This window comes from Hypomesus nipponensis, chromosome 5, assembly GCF_054491055.1.
Source record: "Hypomesus nipponensis isolate SF chromosome 5, ASM5449105v1, whole genome shotgun sequence".
NCBI lineage: Eukaryota > Metazoa > Chordata > Actinopteri > Osmeriformes > Osmeridae > Hypomesus > Hypomesus nipponensis.
Window position 1 is genome coordinate 5471189 of NC_140365.1, and position 20781 is coordinate 5491969.

Sequence of the window (20781 nt, forward strand, 5' to 3'; positions counted from 1 at the left end):
GCACACACTAGAAAACCCTGTCGCACCACTTCTGACATCACTGCCAACATTCTCAACCATTCGTTCCTTTGTTCTGAAAAATTGCAGACACAGGCAGTAACACGGTTAAAACTGTAATTCCTTCACACATACACACACGCGCACACACACACTCACGCACCTACACACACATACATGCAAACACACACACACCAGCCATCATCATCAATCTAGCACACAGCCCAATCTTGGTTTTCTCCCCAGTCACAGACAGAGTAGGAAAAAAGCTGGGAAATAAAATCCCTGCACCAGTTTGTCTGGGCAGTCAGCCAAGAGTCAGCACAGGAAACACCCTAAAAGGACGTCAGGAAGTCCGGTGCCGGGACAGGAAACCCCTTCTATGGGCCGAGAGATTTCCAGGCTAGCAGGACAGGCGGTGACACGACCCCTGGTGATTGGCTCTTGTGGCTGGGCTGGGCTTGTGGCAGCTGTGCCTAGAGGCACACAGGGACACATCTCACCACAGCCACTCCCCTTTCTATGGAGCTACAGGCAGGCCACAGACAGGAGAGAGTTTGTGTGTGTGGTGTAAGTGCGTGCACGTGTGCGTGTGTGTATGAGGGAAGGCTAATGAACTAGGATAGGACCCAGGTTGAACATAAACAGAGTTATACTCTGTGTGTAACTGATAGAAGAATTTCTAGGGACAGCTAGGTTAAAGTCTACTGTGAGTCCAGTGTGTGTGTATAGGTTGTTCAATGTTCTTGCGCGTGCAATAATTGCAATAAGGGTAGTAGCAGTGGTTTTACAGTGGTAGCGTATGTGAAATAATGTGTGGGTGGGTGAGGGGGGGTTCATCTGTGTAGGAATGTGAAAGACACTTGAGCAGTCTAGCCTATGGTTGTAAGGATTAAATACCTTTCAGCTGTTGCCTATCACAGCAATAGAAAGAACATGGAGGCTCTGCTGTCTTTATCTACGCACACACACACGCACGCACGCGCACACACACACACACACACAAACCGACTTAAAATTCACTAACTACATGCAGAAAATCTTCTTTTCGGGAGTAATGTGTAACAGAGAAATCGATTTTCAGGCCAGCAAGGGGAAGAGCAAAGGAGGGGAGGGAGATGAGAAGGTTAAAGTAGGGGAGAGGAGAAAGGCCCTGCCACAGTTCACCTGGAACCTTCTATTTATATTTGATCTCCTCAGACAGAGAGGGGATGATTGGCTAATTATGCATAATGAAGGATTATGAGGTTAGGCCGTGAAAGAGGCAAGGTAAAATGAGTCACATTTAACAGTGCAGAGTCAGTCAACCCAGATCACACAAATTACCTCTATTACCCTCCTCTTTTCCCTAATGACATTATCACATGGACTGGAGGAGTTGAAGAGGCTTGAGAGAGAGAGGGAGAAAGGGAGGGAGAGAGGGAGAAACAGGATATGAGAGAGGAGATTAGAGGGTAAAGATGGGAGATGAATGCACCTGACACATAGTGGTCAAGGCCTATGGTCAAGAACCATACTCCAGATAGCTTTCCATCGTTGGATTGGGGTAGGGCTGCAGAGCATCTCAATCACAGATGTCCTCAGAGAAAGAAGACCTTCTCACGCCCACTCACTCCCATTCCATAGGCTCTTCAGGTTGGTTGACATGGAAACACAGTTCTTAAGGCAGAATATGGTTGTTAAGGTGACTGCAGCTATATAAATCCTCACCTCTCCATTTAAGACATCCCAGGAATGGATAAATTGCATGGTAAGAAGTTGTATATCATGGTATATTGATGATATGTGTGCAATATAGACTTGCAAACTTGTGTCTATCTTATAATAGATGTTTTAACAGTATATTTAATTGATTACTTCATGTCAAATACCCTTACCTCTCATGTATAGACAGCTGTGCACTTGTTAAAGATCAGACAAAAAGTTAACTGTATTGATACATATTTATATTTTATTCATATCCCTTTTTGGAAGGATATCATGAACAGCACATAATATCCTTGGCAGTTAAGCGCATTCAATGTCTTTAGAAGCCATAAACAGTCACTGGGTTGAACCGATAAACAACAAAATAGAAATAACCAAAAAGTAACAAACTACATAAAATCAAAAATCCCATGCCTACTTAGTAGGTAAAAAACATTTTGACTGTATTGTATACATATCAACATTTTAGTTACAAAAATAAACTTTTTGCTTACATTCTCTCTGTAAGAAATGACCTTGATATCTGTCCCTTAAATTCTCTTATTTTACATTGGGTGAAAAATACACCATATAGTGTGATCGAATTCTAGATTTGTTTAAGCTAAAGGCACCAAAGCCTAGACGGCATACTGTGGTTGGTAGCTATGGATGGATGCCATTCAACAGACCTGGGAGAGAAACAATCAATACCATTTATATTTACAGAAGGGTTCCAGCATAACTATGTAAACAAGCTGAACTCCTGGAAGAGGGTGGACAGAAAGCCAAAACATGGCTGTTTTACATAAACTCTGGACTGGATGTAGCTTCTCTTTTGAGCCACTGTCCGTGGTGCTGGGCCAGCCGATCTTCAGACAGCAGCAGAGGGTAGCACAGAAGCGCTGTGATGTCCCTGGGATGTCCCTCAGTGCTCCAAGAACGAGTCTCTGAGTCTCTGAGGTGAAGCAGAGGAGAAAGTTCTCCCTCCACCTTCACCATCAACTTGTCTGGTCCATTATCTACTGAGTCCGTCTGACATCAAGCCAGACATAGTGCATTTCAGACATGTTGTTTGTTCTTCTCCAGCAGAGTTGTGATAGAGAGTCTCAGCAGAGGTCAATGTCTTGAGGGGAGAGACTAGACTGCATGTCAGACTGGGGCGTGCCCACAGGGGAGGAGTAGAGAGATGGGGAGGATGAGGTGAAAGAGGAGTTGCTGAAGGAGGTCAATTGGGTGGGGAAGGTGGAGGGGTAAGAGGAGGTGCAGGGAGAGGGATAGGAGGCGTGACCAGGGGAGGAGTAGCAGGATGGCACGGGGGAATAGGAGGACCCAGGTGATGGGTAGGAGGAAGTGGGGGAGTGATAGGAGGAGGCGGAGGGGGATGAGTACCCTGAGACTGCTGGGGAGGGGATGGCGATGGGGGCAGAGCTTTTCTCAGCTTTCTTGTCTTTCTGCCTCAGGTGAATCTTGGCGTGTCTCTTCCTCTCGTCGCTGCGGGCGAACTTGCGCCCACAGACGTCACAGGCGAATGGCTTCTCGCCAGTGTGCGTGCGGATGTGCGTGGTCAGGTGATCGCTTCGGCTAAAGTTGCGCATGCAGATGCGACACTGGAAAGGCTTCTGTCCGGTGTGGATGCGCACGTGGCGGGTCAGCTCGTCGGAGCGTGAGAAGCGACGATCGCAGCTCTCCACAGGGCAGGCATAGGGACGCTCGTGGGGGGGAGTCTTGCACTGGCGGCTGGGGTACTTCCTCACACGGCTGGACTTGACCAGCTGGGACTGGTAGGTGGAGCCCTTCAGATCCGGGGCGGTCGCCGTCACTGTTCCTGTCTGAGAGGCAAAGGCCTTGATGGTGGAGAGGGGGGTGAGGGACAGCTGCTGCTGCTGGAGGCTGTGTGTCTGGAGGGGCTTCTGATCGGGGGCCAGCAGACTAAGGTCCCCCTGCTGGTGGGACGAGAACAGGTAGTCTGGGATCATGGGCAGGGCCGTGCTGGGGGCGCAAGGCTTTGAGGAGGAGTGATAGGCAGGTGGCGGGTACTGGCTGGAGCCGGCAAAGGACTGGGGGGAGTCGAGGAAAAGGTCAGGGCTTGTGGTGGAGTAGGAAGTAGGGGCTGCGGAGTAGATGGGATTGGGCTCACTGACATGGATTGAGCAGCTCAGATTGGGAAGAGAATAGGCAGCGGAGGAGTTGACCGAAGTGGTGGAGGAACATGAAGCGGCAGCCGAGGTTTGGGTTGAGGCCATGCCCACCAGGCCGCTGACCAGGCTGAAAAGTGGCTCTGCCCACAGGCTGTTGCTGCAGGCGTTGGAGGTGGGCTCCAGGGTGAAGCGCCCTGTGTAGGACAGTGAAGGCAGGCGGGCTGTAGGGAAGTGCTGCTCTGACAGAGACTTGTCGCAGCTGAGTGAGCTCAGGTCCGGGAGAGTGTCTGAAACAACAACAAGAGGGAACATTAATTAAACTGTAATTAAACGTCATAACTTTATTAGACTTTTGTGTGTCTGTGTGTAGACACATGACAAATATATTGATTTGACACATAATAAAAAGTGCATTGGATTTGCTTTTTGCACTTGTCCTTCCTCTCTTGCTCTAATAGTATATTGTAGCAGTCCCTTGACTGAGCCCCATTTACAGGGAAGGTCTTATTTTTACAAATGCATTAATATAACAATTTACATCATTTATTACTCATACAGTTACAGGGAAAAACGTTATATTCATGTTAAAATAATAGTCCAGTGATGTACTCGTCTCCTACAATAGATACAACTTTTATGAGTGGTCTAACATCGGCATACACGTTATCTGCAGCAGCAAAGTTTGTAGATTAAATGAATGATATGCATCCTATGTGTTTTTACTCTGTTGACACCTGAAGCGTTTTAGACCCAGAGAAGAAGCTTACCTCCGGTCAGATGCTCATAGGCGTCCCCGGAGTCCCCGGTCCCAAGCCCGGCGACCTCGGCAGCGGAGGCGGCAAGGAAGGATGTGCCTGTCGCGGCGGAGTGGAGCAGCATCAGCTCCTCCAACTTGGGGTAACTGTCCAAAGGTGAATGTGGGAATCCCAGTGGGTCTGAGATCTGCAGGGCAGAGAGGAGAAGTTCGGCTTTCGTAGCAGCCATTTCCCTGTTCTCCTGGGTGATGCCGGTCGTCCGGGGATCTGGATAGACAGACCCTTGGTAGACGCTAATTCTCTCGAGTAAGAGAGCGAAATCACCAGACAGTCTTGGAGCACAGGTGCTTGATTGCTGTTGCTGTTTCTTTGAGGATGCCAATGCAGACACACCGATGTCCAAAATTGGTAGGCTATTTCTTCAAAACAATCTCCTGACAGACTTCAGAAACGATGCTTTGCCTTATTCATAAGACAGGACTGAAAATACCCTTTCTCTCTGCTACGCAAAAGTGTGCAAATTGGGATATCTAGGTTTAGGCCTAAATAATTTTTTTCCCAAAACTATACGTTTTCACGTGCAGGTTTGTCAGAATTGTTAAGACTACTGTTATTTGGGGCATTCTACTCTGATGTGACACCTATGTGGCATTGAAGCTCTTTTCTTTCTGAAGAGGATTCCCACCGCTTTATAAAGCCTCTTGTCGTGACGTAGATGTCCAAATATGGAACGGAGGAAGACCATATTTAGGCACCGCAGTCTAGCATATTACATAGACTATGCAGAGAACAGAGACAACGGGGAGACTTACTTTTTGATATTCTGTGATATCTACAGATGTTGCTCGATTCATTGTATGGTTTGCTATTTTTAACTGTTGTTCCTTGCTTCAAATGGAGGTTTTCGACTTTAAAAGCATATTTCCAGTGTCTGCAGATGGCTGCCATTACCGGAAATCCCGGTTCGACGTCATGCCATATAAGGTCGTACCTTCAAATGGAGCGGTTCCGGTGGGTTTGTACTTCCTTGCCCTTATTAGGAGTTTCCTGGTGTAATGCTGAGCAGCGCATGGCAGATAAAAAACTGTAAATCTTTTGGACACGCTCAAGCTGTAATTCATGGCTGCACATAAAGTAGCATACATTTGATCAACCATGTAAAAATGTAACCTATACATACACATACACCATATATCTGCGTTCAGTTTAATAGCCTACAAAAACGCGTACACAATCACACAGACTGAAATGATAGCAAACATGGGTCATGAACGATTGTTTTGGAAATACAAAACAAATCGGTAAGTGGTGAACTGGCATTTTCATTTTTCATTAGGAGCATCAGCATCTCCACCACTACCACCCTCCGTCTCTCCCCGTGCAGGGAGCCCCCTGTCTGGGCCAGATGACTGGGAGCACAGGTGCTCACTCAGAATCTTTCAAGGGGGAAATCTCTGGTCTCATATTGGACACTGTTGCACCTGAGCTATTTTTAAACCACTGCAATATGCTGCTAACCTGAGAGAGACAATGTTTCATGAGCAACTGCATCTGCAAATGACAAATGTATGTATTTGTTGTTTTTCTAGATGCTGGTGAAGCGGTTGGTGGGTTAAGAAACATAGAACATATTCATAGTAATCTCGAAAAAAAGGAATTATAAAACATGCACAATAAAGATGGATTGAAGACAATAAAGTGTCATTATTCTCATGGGCAAAGCTTGATCCAAAAGCACCGAGTAAGCCAAGGAGAGTTGCTTGTGAGCATGCCCAGTCCCAGTCTGCCTATATGGGTCAAGGGTGCCTTGCAGACCGCCAGCTTTTTGGTCCAGCAGTAGTGACAGACTGTTACAGCTGCTCCATATAATATGGTGTATAATACCATCATGTGTCATGACAGTAGAATCCAAGCCTGAAGGAGGAGGGGTGGGAAGAGCCTCCTGGCTTCCCTGGGTCAGAGCGCCTCTTCTGGGCAGATTCTCCAGGCTACACAGGCTGGTCTGTCGCTCTTTGATCAGTGAGATCACAGTCTGTTATGTCATCTGTCCTACTTTCTAACATGGCACAGCCAGGGCAGTCTCTACAATCTCTGTCTCTCTTTCCATTTCTCCTATCTTTACTATAACTTCAATTGTAGTACTGCAGTAAGCTGGACCAGAAATCTTAAGTGCAGAAATCCTAGAAAGAACAAAGGCAATTCATAATTAGCTTGAGGATGTCTCAGAACAACCAATGCCTTTAATCAAATCAGAATCAGAATGCTGCACTCAGAATATAAAGAACTTTCTGGGTTTTTGAACATACCAATGACTCAATGACAATAACAACATTAAACCAGTAAAAAAAAAAAAAAAAAAAATCTAATTCCAAAAGTCTAAGGCTCATCCTAAATAAGCTTTCAGCTTGCATTTGGGATGGTGTGTCAGTGTGTCAGAGCACTGTGTTGGTGGAGACTTTGCACTTCTGTGTGTAAAGCCAAAGCCCTGAGGGAGGGAGAGAGGGAGGGAGAAACAGGCATAGCAGGTCTGTTCTCTTTATCAGGGCTTTTCCTCGCTGCAGATCCCCTGCGCCCCCTCCATTCGCCAACGCATAACCCCCCCCCCCCCCCCCCGCTTCTTCTACCATCTTCCTTGCTCAGCAGTTGATATCTAATTAAGCCTCGGTCCCTCGGTGTGAGAAAAACAGATAAACAGAGGGAGAGAATGAAAGATGGAGAGAGGGACAGGCTAAAGAGAGAGGCAGAGAGGCAGGGAGTGTTCCATCACATCTCTGTTTCCAATGCTGCGTATGCCTGTGTCTGTTTGAAACCGTTATACAACCAAACATGTCTATGTGTGTTTCATAGTAGGTCAGGATGGATATTAATTCTTTATCTTTGACCAGGGTTGCAAAACCTCAAAAGACGTTAAGAAGCTTGTGATGTTGAGAATCTTTTGACAAATGTTCCACGCAGATAAAACAATTTATACTATTGTGAGAAACAAGACCTGACTCTTACCAGTAAGGAGATATCGGATAATGGAAAATGTCAGTTTTTCTCATGTTATATTGTTTGCTGTAACACTGGAGGAAAGCTTGTGAATTATTAGAGAGCAACAAACACATACACACACACCATTGATTGACACTGAGCATAATACTCCCTCAAAGCTGAACACTCTTTCAGAGCCAGCATGGGGTACACTTCAGGGTTCAATGTTCCTTTGATTTAGGTCAACATGTTAACATGATATGGCTTGAATAATGCATTTCTTAATTTCAATCCAGGGTACATTGAGTTAATGCTTAGGCAATAAATTAAGCTGTTCCAACAAGTACTTCTCTGTCTTGTTTTGTACTATCACATTTGTAGTAAGGCAACACCTTAGAGTACAAGTTGCTCCCTGTTTAATCTCTCTTTGCCCCCCCCCTGACACACACACACTCTCTCTCTCTCTCTCTCTCTCTCTTTGATCTGCCTCTTCCTTTCCTCTCTCTCTGAATTCAGAATTACTGAGCTTCCTTCTTCAGAGTCCCATGTGCCTCATGACATCGACTAGCTGAACAAAGAAAGGTAAAAAAGGAGTGAGAATGATTAGAACGCAGTGTGTGTGTGTATCAACTCGTGCGTGCACATGAGTGTTTGTGTTAAGTCTTGCCTCCTCGAGAATGCAATCATTTTTGGCATGAAGACACCTCAACTCCCAGGCTTGTCTGTCTAGTTCTGCATTCTTCTTTACTTTCTTTCCTATTTTTTCTCCACCAGTTCTTGGTGCCTCATTTGCCCCTGGATGTTTGTGTTTATATATGTGTGTGTGTATTTTCTACCTAGCGCCCATCTCTCTTATACAAGCGTATACCTAAACAAACACCAAGGGCTCACACACCATAGAGAGGCACACCCCAAAGGGTTACCAAGTCCACTATGAAAGTGTTCTAAACATAGCTCAAAGAGAGTTGAATAATATCTGTTTTTGGTGAATGTTCTATTCTGAGAACTGTTGTCATCCTGTTGTTTGTGTGGGTGGCTGACAGGACCAGACCCCTGGGGTTCAGCAAGAGAGACAGAGACAGAGACAGAGACAGAGACAGAGAGAGAGAGAGAGAGAGAGAGAGAGAGAGAGAGAGAGAGAGAGAGAGAGAGAGAGAGAGAGAGAGAAAGAGAGAGAGGTAGAGAGAGGTAGAGAGAGAGAGAGAGAGAGAGAGAGAGAGGGGTAGAGAGAGAGGGGTAGAGAGAGAGAGAGAGAGAGAGAGAGAGAGAGAGAGAGAGAGAGAGAGAGAGAGAGAGAGAGAGAGAGAGAGAGAGAGAGAGAGAGAGAGAGAGAGAGAGAGAGAGAGAGAGAGAGAGGAGGGTGGAAACTGTGACACAACTTCCTGTGTGTATTTACCACTGTGTTGAAGATCACGCTAGGCTAGTCATCCAGCACAGCACAGTGCAAGGGAAACTGTGGTCTCATATTTGAATACATTTTCATGTCATGTTAAAAATAGCCAAACTGTAAATAACAAGTTTTTCCACATTACATCCACAACAGGCCTGAAGGGAGGCTTCAATAGGTGTCAAACTGTTAACTGTGTATCTTTATTGTTGTGTTTAATAACTGGGGCCTTCCCCTTAAATCCTCCTCTAGACTCTGAGTGACCACAAGGTCTGTGTGATTATGGATCTACATGAATTGTGGAGTGAAATAAAAGCCGTTGATTTCTCAGACATGGCAGACTTAATGTACATACAGTGTCGCTGGATTGGATGTTGTTTGATGTTACCCATAATGATGCACATAAATGGGTGTTTTGAACACACATCTGTTTATCTAAATAAAAATGAAGATTGGATTCTTCTGACATAATAATCTGATGTATCCTGTTATCGGACCATTCAGATTTCTGAACGTCATTCTGAGATTCAGATCAACATTTGATCCATGGTCTCAGGGCTGTGTGCCCACTGGCATGTATTCAACAATCAGCTACTGATCTTTGCTGATACCCCTGTTAGGATCTGCTTACTGTTTCCAGGACTGGGACCACATACAGTTCCACCCACAGACACCCAGATAGCAGGCCTGTACTCCTATCTTTGGTTCAGCTCACAATGACAACCATGAACTTTCCTTCTACAGACTGTGGTGGTCCCAGAGGGACCGAAACAAACAGAAACGTACTGCCTACCGTTCTGGTATAAGATGATAGTGGACCACATGACCCAATTACCAGCATACCACCTGCATTGGAACAGTACAGTGGTATGTATGAGTCACTAACTTTCCCCCCCAACAGTAAAGCAGCCCACCCAAACTTAACCTGAAGTGTGACACTTATTTCCAACAACGCAAAAACACAAACACTTAACAGGCCCTCAGCATTCTCATTGTCAACACTTGTGGCCTCATCCAAAACCATTTTTCTGGAGTGGGTGAGTAAGAGTGAAAAGATAGAGAGGTAGACAGTGATTTGATCTGATTGGAGCAATTTTCAGACTCTCTACCTTGTCGGTTTGCATGTATGTCTGTCTGTATATCCATGTCTGTTTGCCTGACTGTATGGAAAGTCTACATGAACTAAATGGCACGTTGGGATAACGCATGATTCAATACCAGAAAGCAGCAGATCTATGACTATCTGTCTTTCTCTTACTTTGTTGTACTGCTTAATAATATTAGGCAACATATATTAGACGTTCAGGGTACACTGCTATGAATAAACTTCCTGCAGGAAATGTTTATGGTTTCAGGCAGTTTCCATGGAAACATGGTAAAAGTTACTCAACTCAAGCCCAGTGCAGCTGCTGTCAATGTGTTAAGGATGCAACACAAAAAGCTTGGGGTAACTCTAGAGGGGGATTATGTGACACATAGAAAGACAATCTTCAACCAGCCACAGAGAGCCGGGTTAGAGAGGATGAGAGCTGGAAGTCAACTCCCCGAGGGGTCAACTCCTTGAGGGTGATGGGGGTGGAGGGCTGGGGTTAGAAAGTCTGGAAGGTGCCATTCTGAGTACCAGGGGTCCCGCTAGAGGCGGGGTGTCACTGGTGAAGTCCGGCTGGCCAGTGAGACCTGGAGGGGAGGGGGGGGGGGGGTTGTAGGGCATAGGGACCAGGGTCCTGCAGCGGGAGTGTGTAGAAATGGCGTTCTACTTGTAGTGTGACGGTGATGGGAGAGGACAGAGGAGGACAGAGTAGGACAAAGGAGGACAGAGGAGGACAGAGGAGGACAAAGGAGGACAAAGGAGGACAAAGGAGGACAGAGGAGGACAGAGGAGGACAGAGGAGGACAGAGGAGGACAAAGGAGGACAGAGTAGGACAGAGGAGGACAGAGGAGGACAGAGGAGGACAGAGGAGGACAGAGGAGGACAGAGGAGGACAGAGGAGGACAAAGGAGGACAGAGTAGGACAGAGGAGGACAGAGGAGGACAAAGGAGGACAGAGTAGGACAGAGGAGGACAGAGGAGGACAAAGGAGGACAGAGGAGGACAAAGGAGGACAGAGGAGGACAAAGGAGGACAGAGGAGGACAAAGGAGGACAGAGGAGGACAGAGGAGGACAGAGTAGGACAGAGGAGGACAAAGGAGGACAAAGGAGGACAGAGGAGGACAGAGGAGGACAAAGGAGGACAGAGGAGGACAAAGGAGGACAGAGGAGGACAGAGGAGGACAAAGGAGGACAGAGGAGGACAGAGGAGGACAGAGGAGGACAAAGGAGGACAGAGGAGGACAGAGGAGGACAAAGGAGGACAAAGGAGGACAGAGGAGGACAGAGGAGGACAGCAAGGACGAGACCCACATGATAGCGGCCAGCCTTAGCTCCTGCTGACTACACCGCCTCTTCTCATCTGATCCTGTTGTCTCATCTCCTCTCCTTGTCTTGTCAAGGAGGGGACGGGTCGGCACTAGCCTGGACCAGGGGGATGAAGACAGTGGTAGATGGCCTGGAGCAGCTTACGTAGGAAAACGACACAGCACGTTTTTTCTATAATCACAATTGGCACAGTATTTTAAGGATGCCAATAGTGATTGAACTTGAAAGAAGGCAAGTCTACACACAGCAGCAGGGCTGTATGGATGGCCCATGGTGACACTACATGAATGACCCCCAACAATGTCATACTGAGAGTTGGCAGCATGCTTCTTTTACTTTATAATTACATTATACAACATGTATATATCAGTGTACATAAAATGTGATGCATGGAAATATATGGCTCCTGTCTGGCTGGCCACCATACTACACTTGAGGGCAGGCGTGTAGTAGGTTTGACCACATTGCAGACTGTCTGCATACCCAGCCATTATCACACCCATCTGGCTAATGTCCTTAATCTGTATTGTTATGCAAGCCTTGACAGGTAAAAGTGCGCAGGCCTTTACTTTATGGGCTCAACAATCAAGGAAATGTTCCCTTTCAAAGCTCTTACCTAGCTCAACAGCTCTCTCTGCTGTTCAGATAAAGAAATACAACTAATTTAAAGACATGGTTGTAAAGCATTACTCGCTATCAGAGTAAGAGGTTTTTCTTACTGAATATTAAGTTCAATATATAGAGACTATATGTCGAACAAGCGTGCATCAAGAATCAGAAATAATCAGATATAGCATGTCAAATAGTAAATGTACATTCAATCTTTTGCTATTCTACAAACAGCATACTCATTTATTAACAGTTGAGACTGTTATAGTATAAATTACTGCATGTGTAGTTTTTTCTCAACTTTTTTAAACCCCATCTTTACACTAATAAAACGTATCCTACCTATTACTACACCCAGAACTGGGAAAGTGTTTATGTGAACAGCCATCGTGTTGTTCTAAACATTAGGTAGTAAGTTACCACATAGTACATGATATAGGTGGCTCTGGTGGAGAACGTAGTCCTTATAGTCCTATAATGATTTTTTTTATATTACGTGATCACATTCACCTGTTTTAGCTAGGCCTACGTGTTCTGTTTGGAGAAGCCAGGTAGCCTACCTATCGAGTTAAGTAAGTTACCTGGCTAATACAAGTTCTCCGAGACCGTCACCCATTGTGAAATGGCAATAAAAATAGATGTGTACAATGACTCGATGTCCGTGTAAGGCTCTGTTTGGGAGAAATAATGGACACCTCCTTCTTCTTGGAAATGGCGGTGAGACATTTCCCCCCCGGTGTGTAGGCTTATATGTTTCATCACCAGTAAACACGTCTGCCGTCTAGGCAATGTAATGATACCAACAGGACACTGCCAACTTAAATTAGCACTACTGAACTGTTGTAAAGTACCAGTACTGAATTAGAAGGCAAGAATTACCATAGGTTTCTCTCTTCTTCGGCTACAGTATAAGCCTTGATGACCTAAAATGATGGTCAATTGTAGCTAGCAGCTAACGTCTAAGGCTCTGAATAAACACCTAATTTTGGTGTTGAAACGATTCCCGATTTGTTTAAGACATGTTTATCTCGTCACAAAACATCGTACTTTACAGGATTTTAATTAGGCCAGACAAAACAGCAGCTTGACAATTTATAACAGATCCTAAAGAGTTCGTTCGTCGGCTTCTGGGAGCTACACGCAAAAGAGGTTTGAAATCCGCGACCCCTGCACATAGCATTACATGCCCAGCTACAGATACTTGATTTGCACAGGTTGTGGAATTGTTGTGTGAAATAGTTTCAATAGTTTCTGAAATCAGCAGAGTAGATAGTGTGGAAAAATAGACGATCTAAACATACAAAAACTTATTAGGAACCAGATAAGGTTTTTATGAATGGCACATTTATATGAAGAATTTATCTACCCACCTATTCTGGGGTGTTGCGTAGACAATATTGATAATTCCCATCCATTTCCAAAAGCTCAACAACCTAGAGCCACACTTTTATTTTGATACTATAAATGCATTGAGCCCTACATTATAAAATCCACTGTACTGTTTTTGAACAAATAGTTGTGGAAAATGAAATTCATATCGGCAATTCCATTTCAGATTGGCCTTACTTCTTAACATATCAAACAGCTATGAGAAAACAATAAAAGAAAAAAACACAAACAGGTTTACAAAAAGATGTACAAAAAACACGGAGCCACAGGAGAATCAGAGACACACACAGAGTTAAAAAGCAAACTGGAGAAAAATCCTTGAGTAATCCACTTATTGCTTCCTGGGTGAGAAAGATAGAGAGACACTAGAGAGAGGGAGGAGGGATGAGGCAGACTGGTCTCTCCTGAAGAGTTCTGTTTAGTGGGACGGGACCATAGCCGGGTCACACCAGAGTCTATCTGCATCACTGAGGGGCACCGAAGGAATGTTGTGGATGAGGGGGCAGCTGAGGGGCCAGGGTGACAAGTTCCTACGTAGGATAAGGATCAGGGTACGCAAGTGTAGGGGGCTACTGGTCCGTTGGCATGTCTCTGTCCGTTTCTGCTTTCGAAGGCTGCCCTGGTGAGGGGGTGTGTGGTGGTCTGGAGACGGGGGCAATGCCGTGCGCCATGGGTAGGGTGCCTGCTACGATGCCTTCCACTGCAGCTCCAGCACCCCCCAGGCCTCCGGCAGTCACTCCAACCAGCCCTGCTGGAAACCTGGGGACAAAGAAAGAACTGGAGTCAGAAACCCGTGTGTGATGGACTGTGTGTGGGTGAGACAGAGAGAGAGAGACAGACAGAAAGACACAGAGACAGAAAGACAGAGAGACAGAGAGAGACAGAGACACAGAGAGAGAGACAGAGAGAGACACAGAGACAGAGAGAGAGACACACAGAGAGAGATGGTGACTCTGCCTGTTACCTGTAAGCAGAGGCTCCATTGTGTTCTGAGTGAACGGCCCCAGCGTCCAGGCCGGGCCACTGGGGCGTGGCCATTAGGTACTCCTTGTTGACACAGTTCTTTAAGCTGTCAGGAATACGCCCTGGAGAGAGACACATGGCGGCCAATTAAATCCCTCATCCATATCCAGGGGAATCCCTTTATCATTGATTATTCTTTATGTCTTTTTCAGACAACTGCCTGGTGGTCCCACCGCTCAAGACCGCCCAGTCCCAAAACAAGCTCTTGTCCTGCCTGGCCCCCCAGTGGTGGAATCAACTCCCCACTTCCATCAGGGACACTGACTGTCTCCCCACCTTCAAGAAAAGGCTCAAGACGCACTTGTTCCGGGAGTACAACGGTACTAGGAATGGTTTGCTGGACCCAATGTTAGTTTCCTCAAGGATCACAATGACTCTTGCTTAGAGACTTGTTGTCCTTGTTGGTTAGTGGTAACTGATTTAAATTGCTGCACTCGCTGTGAAATATTTTATTTGACTGTTGCTTGCTTTTCCACAGGTACTCTTGCACTTAAAGCGATTCATGTTATTTAATTGTAACTTGTTTAACTACATGCTCTTATGGTTCTTCCCTTTGGCACTTATGTGCTTCATGTTTTGGCTACCCGCAATGTTTTTGGGGCTATCTTGTTATTATCAGTGACCTATGCACTTTGTACAGCTGTCTTGGAAGTCGCTTTGGATAAAAGCATCTGCTAAATGAATACATGTAAATGATTTTCATTGAGGTTACTTTTGAGTTGATCTTGACTTAATACATAACTGATCTAAATGCCACCCCTACAGTGTCTGTACCTGTTATGGCTCTGCGGACCTCTCTGGCAGCCTCTTCTCGTGCCTCCAGGGAGGCCTGCTCACTGTACCAGGAGGTGTGGGGGTTGCAGATCAAGTTGGGGGCATCCTTAAGAGGGCCCTGGGAGAAGCTGGGGGACAAAAGGAGACATAATGGATCAAGCACGATAGAAAGACAAGTGTTTGTGATCAAATACAAATGATCTAGAGAAAGAATTGTTGGTTTGGCCTGGATAAGAGATGGTGTGATGGTAGTACTAATGGTGTAAGCAGGCGCGTGCTGACCTGAAGGGTTCCGCCTCGTGTACGTCCAGGCCAGCTCCTCGTATCCGGCCCTCCTTCAGGGCCTGGGCCAGGGCCTTCTCATCCACCAGACCCCCTCTGGCTGTGTTCACCAGGAACGCCCCCTGGCGCATCTACACACACAAACACTGTGTCCACTTCCAATGCCTCTACACAGGTTCTTTATATACACCAGTGGATATTTTATTCATGTAGTAGTTATAGATCTTCAGACTATTGGGATTCCTGGTCTGTGTACCAGATTGGTTGGCTTTATGTGTATACCTGTTTGATGGTGAAGTCGTTGATGAGATGGTGGTTGTGCTCGTTGAGGCTGCAGTGCAGGGACACACAGTCAGAGTGGATGAGCAGGTCTTGCAGAGTGGCCATGCGCTGCAGGCCCAGCGAGCGCTCGACTCCATCAGGCAGGTACGGGTCATAGAAGATCACGTTGAAGCCAAAAGCCTTAGCGCGCAAGGCTACCGCCTGACCCACACGGCCTACCACAACAAAACACAAACGCACGGTTAACCAGCTAACTGAAATCATCGACACTACATCCCCCAACAGCAACTTCAACTTTCCCCATGTTGGACTTCTGATCCCTTCATCCCCAAACATCCACCCTCCTTACCCAGCCCGATGATGCCCAGCGTCTCTCCTCTGATGCGGGCAGCGCCCCCGGCCACCTCCCTGATCTGCTCCACGCTGGAGGCGCGAGTGCCCTCGCGCAGGGCCTGGTGCATCCAGGTGACCCTCCGGTACAGGTTGAGGATCAGACACAGGGACGTGTCAGCCGTCTCCTCCACAGACGTGGCGGGCACGTTACACACCGCAATGCCTGGAGGGAGAGGAGGTCGACAGGTGGGGGGGGACAGAGCGAGGGAGAAGATAAGGGTCATATTCAGATTCGACTAATAAGCCTATTGAAAGTGTTTATTTTTCCATCTTACAGGTGGCATTCAAAATGTGATGGATTGTAATTTTTGCAACATTATTGTGTATGCTGAGGTAAAACCTGTTTCAAGCTATGTGTTTAGGTCCGTGGTGAGGCAGGATGATTTGGGATGGTACCAACCCAGCTCAGCAGCAGCCTTGATGTCCACGTTGTCGTAGCCGCTTCCAATCCTGACGATGATGCGCAGGCCCTTGAATTTGTCCAGGTCGTCACGGGACAGTGTGATGGTGTGGTACATCAGAGCCCCCACAGCTTCGTTCAACACCTGTGCAAGCACACACACGTACACACACACACACACGTACACACACACGAGGAACGGATGTTAACATCAGGAGTGATGTGTGTGTGTGTGTACGCTCCATCTCTGTGCGTTGGGTGTAAGTCTAGTCACCTTCTCGTGGATCTCCTGGGTGGACTGGGCGTCACAGAAGGCGACTGTGGCCACGTCCTTGAGGACAGGCATCTCCACAGTGCAGTCCCGCCCGTCCAGCAGGGCCACCAGGGGCCGGGGGTGCATGGGCCCGTTCAGGATTGGGGGGCGGATGCCTTCAGCACAAAAAGGTCAGAGTAAAACACACCCCCCCCGACATCAAAGGCACCGTTTGCAACAATCAGCCAAGGATCAGAGCCTGCCTCCTAGGCACACACTGATCCTAGACTGCACAGCACGTTGATATGGAGCCTGAAGAAGGTCTCAAATAAACCACCATGAATGATTATGATGAACTCAGTTTATTCTATTCCTCCCTATCGTCACCCAAAGAGGCACCAGAAATCAAATATTACCACAACACGATACATACACAAAGAATTAAGGTAGACTGGAATAACAACACTTCAGCCTAGTAACATTCTAGTGCCTCAGACTGTGGAGTCCATTAGCAATCTACAGCATACATGACGTGGATTTTATGGCCATTAGGGAGTAGATGTATTGGAAAAGGGCCTCTTCCTGGCCGGCCTCTATTGCAAATAAGAACAAGGCCACGCCCCCTTCTCTCATTGGGGACTCCTCCAGCAGATGAGCTTGGGGTGGGGGGTGGGTCGGGGGGCACAGGCTTGTTTTGAGTAGTCATGACCTAAATTTATCTGTCTGGAGGGAGACACCCCTGCCCTTTTATAACACACACACACACACACACACACACACACACACACACACACACACACACACACACACACACACACACACACACACACACACACACACACACACACACACACACACACACACACACACACACACACACACACACACACACACACACACACACACACACACACAGCATCCCCCCTCCTCCACAGTGGTAGATAATGTCCAGCAGACTACTTGACTCATGAAGGACAACTAAGGGACCACAAAATGGCCAAGGTTTCAATGGATGCTAAGCAGTAAAAAAAAAAAATCATAGACAAAGGCATCTTGTAAATGCAGTTCCTGGCATATCAATTTCAAGGAAAGAGGAAGGAGGCCAAATATTTCACAGATTTAAACACTACAGGATCGGCTACAGCCTCCACCAAACCTGCTTTTATTGACCCATTTCCACAGCGACAAAACCGAGAAGCATGATTACAAAATAACATGCGATAGAGGGGGGAAAAAAACACGACACGAAAGGGGAGCGGAGCTGGCAAAACACATGCGCCATATGGTAAGACGGCTGGCAGCATGTGTGTGTGGGAAGCCAGGTCAGAGTGGCAGCAGGGCCAAACACACAATACCATTCATTCAGCGCTCATTCATTCCCCCCCCCCCCCCTCTCTGCTTGCCGCTCTGAGGGCGTACGCTATAACAGAGGGAGGGAACAGAGGAGAGGGCTGGACGACAGTGCTGCAGTACCCCACCCTGCCCCCTGCCACACATGCTGCGGAGAGCATTCTCTCTCTCTCTCTCACACACACACACACACACACACACCACTTCTTCAAGGACAAAGATGCCTAGGGATGGAGAACCCTCTCCATGTCATGCAGTATTAAACCATAAATGGCTACCTTCCCTAAGCTCGACTCCCCCTCAACCACCCTCTTCAAGCTCCATGTCTATCCCCATTAGAAACCCCCAAGAGAAAGACATTCATCTTGCTAACCTTGCATGCTGAAGCTGACCAGCCTTTCTTCCTGTGCTGCTCCTCTTCCAGCTGCTGGTTGAATGCTCTCTCTTGGCACAACCCCAGCCGTCCCACACTACCCTCCCTCTACCTACCCTCTGATCCAATCAGAAGCTGCCAAAATTCTGCCTTGGCCTACCAGATCGAAGCTTATTAGCATAAAGGCAGTGGGCTTGGTAGTGAGTGTTCTGTGCAGAGGAGGTGGTTTCCATGTTGTTGTTTTTTAAAGAGACAACCGCGGGATGTGGAAATTCGATGAGATGTTTTAGTATGGGTTAGTTCCTTGTAAAAACAATACCACCAATCCATCTGTTTTCTAAGCATCTTGTATAAAATAAAAATGTATCTATAAAGCATTGAATACATAATAATCTAGCATGATCACTAGAAACACAGGATATGTCCACTGCATTGCTTAGTCTAATAATGCACAAGGCTACAGGAAAGTTGGCACTCTGGGGTTTACTGTTTGCTGCGTTGCAACCATTACAGGTTACATCAATAGCAACAGCAGTAGAAACTGTAGAAACAACCAGGGACTGGTAGATACTTGAACTCACTCTGACCAGATTACTGATTAAGAGATTTACTAGACTGGTAGCAGAGGATACTTATCTCCACGAGTCGGGTGGGTGGGTATTTTCACACAAGCCTTTCTAGACCACGAGAAAGACTCGAGTGTAGGGATGTCGATTAGGTTGCTAAACGGGTATTTTGCTATTGGGAACCAGAATTACAAGAATGCAGAGAACATTTTTTATGTTTTAAATGTATACTACTGACCTTCACATATGCGATCCAACCTCTGTCTCTTGACTTTATGTTTGTCCACAAGAGCCATCTCCGTTCTTCTCAGCCGATGGAACACGAACAGGGGAGGGGGCACACGGGAAAACAATGTTCCACAGTCAGATAGCGGCGCGCTTTATTCAACACAACACGTCCCACGTGCACTGCACGCTTTAGTACCACCTAAAAAACGATTTACCGTGTCAATGTTTACAATCATATTACACTTAACTGACGGTCTCAAGAATAGATACCTGGCTAAGGTTTGCCATTTAATAGGTAACTAGTAGAGTAGTAAACAGAGCACAATAAATCGTTAGCTAGTACCAACAGCTAGTATGTAACCAGCTAATAGCTAGTTATACTAGACTAGCTTTCTATTAAAAAGTAGTGGAACGCATTTTGTTAGCAAACAAAGTTGGATAGCAAGTGCTAGCTAACCAATCATGCTAAAATCAACTAGTCTGACTGGACTCAATGTTTTAAAACCGTCAGCTAACTACAGTAGCCTTGCTAGCTTGCTCTTCTTGCCACTAGCTACTACTGTTTAATTCTTTATGTGGCCGGCTGGCTATCCATCCTAATCGAAAAAGTTCGCGAAATAAAACCTTAGCTATTATTCAGCTACTGGCAAAGTGCCTAATATGTTATGCTAGCTAGCTAGCACAAGAATAATATGTTGGCAACCACGTAAGGCCTGCTACTATCTGTAAAAAAAAAAAAGAAGTCATATCTACGACCATTGATGGCTAACATTTAGCTAGACAGCTACGGTTTAGCTAGCCCGTTAACAAAACAGGTGACCTAGCTATACTATTACTTCAGGCGGCAAAAATAAACAAGTTCCCGTTCCCCAAAAGTAGATTACTATAGGTTAGCTACTAATTCATAAAAAGTTTGATTGAATCAAGTTGATTGAAAGCACAGTAGTTCCGTTAAAATGTCAAATTATTACCAAGAGGCAAGTTCTCAGTTGTTCCTACGGGGGTCAGCAATAGTTAGTAAGTTAGCTAGCTAGCTTGTTTGCTAATGTTAGATCTTCCCACTTATGGGTCTTCATGAATCCAAACAGTTTGTTCAAGGGGTAGTCAGGTGACGGACGGGTCGGCGGACGAGTCAGAACAGCAAGGGTTGCGTCTGTGCACTGCAGCTGTTTTCAGTTGAGCATGACGCCTTCATGTGATAAAATAGGTACTGCAAGCCATTGTATTCCATTGTTGACCACTGACTGGGCGGGACAAAGAATGCATATACATTTTCCTAACTTTTAGATGTCCCGACATAAACAGTTAAATAATATATGTTGTTTCACAACATATCCTTACACCTGTCCCATGTCTACAGACCAGTTCACGTGGTGAAGGAAAACAACCAGACAATTCCAGTGTAAATATAGCTCTATATTATAAGACTGGATTGTATTACTAAACCTTACAAAATATGGAATTTACTTTGACAGCTTGGATCAAAAACATGCATCAGTATATCC

The 20781-nt window shown here is 46.2% G+C and overlaps 2 protein-coding genes across 3 annotated transcripts; both read right to left on the reverse strand.

Moving 5' to 3' along the window:
* Positions 1 to 1926: 1926 nt before the first annotated feature.
* LOC146288084 (early growth response protein 1-like) lies at positions 1927 to 5241 on the reverse strand. Its single transcript, XM_084698623.1, has 2 exons — positions 4589 to 5241; positions 1927 to 4108 (listed from the first exon to the last, which is right to left on the reverse strand). Exons 1-2 carry the CDS (start codon positions 4803 to 4805, stop codon positions 2790 to 2792), a joined length of 1536 nt encoding a protein of 511 aa, XP_084554749.1. The 5' UTR covers positions 4806 to 5241; the 3' UTR covers positions 1927 to 2789.
* Positions 5242 to 13007: 7766 nt separating this feature from the next.
* LOC146288085 (C-terminal-binding protein 1-like) lies at positions 13008 to 20413 on the reverse strand. Of its 2 annotated transcripts, XM_084697990.1 has the most exons (10): positions 20248 to 20413; positions 19287 to 19351; positions 16781 to 16935; positions 16507 to 16651; positions 16063 to 16269; positions 15714 to 15928; positions 15432 to 15562; positions 15150 to 15277; positions 14317 to 14437; positions 13008 to 14111 (listed from the first exon to the last, which is right to left on the reverse strand). In XM_084697990.1, the coding sequence occupies exons 2-10, from the start codon at positions 19342 to 19344 to the stop codon at positions 13922 to 13924; spliced, it is 1350 nt and encodes a 449-aa protein (XP_084554116.1). In that variant the 5' UTR covers positions 19345 to 19351; positions 20248 to 20413; the 3' UTR covers positions 13008 to 13921. The 2 variants fall into 2 exon arrangements, with proteins under 2 accessions (XP_084554116.1, XP_084554117.1); XM_084697991.1 differs by lacking the exons at positions 19287 to 19351; positions 20248 to 20413 and adding an exon at positions 18483 to 19279.
* Positions 20414 to 20781: the final 368 nt, after the last annotated feature.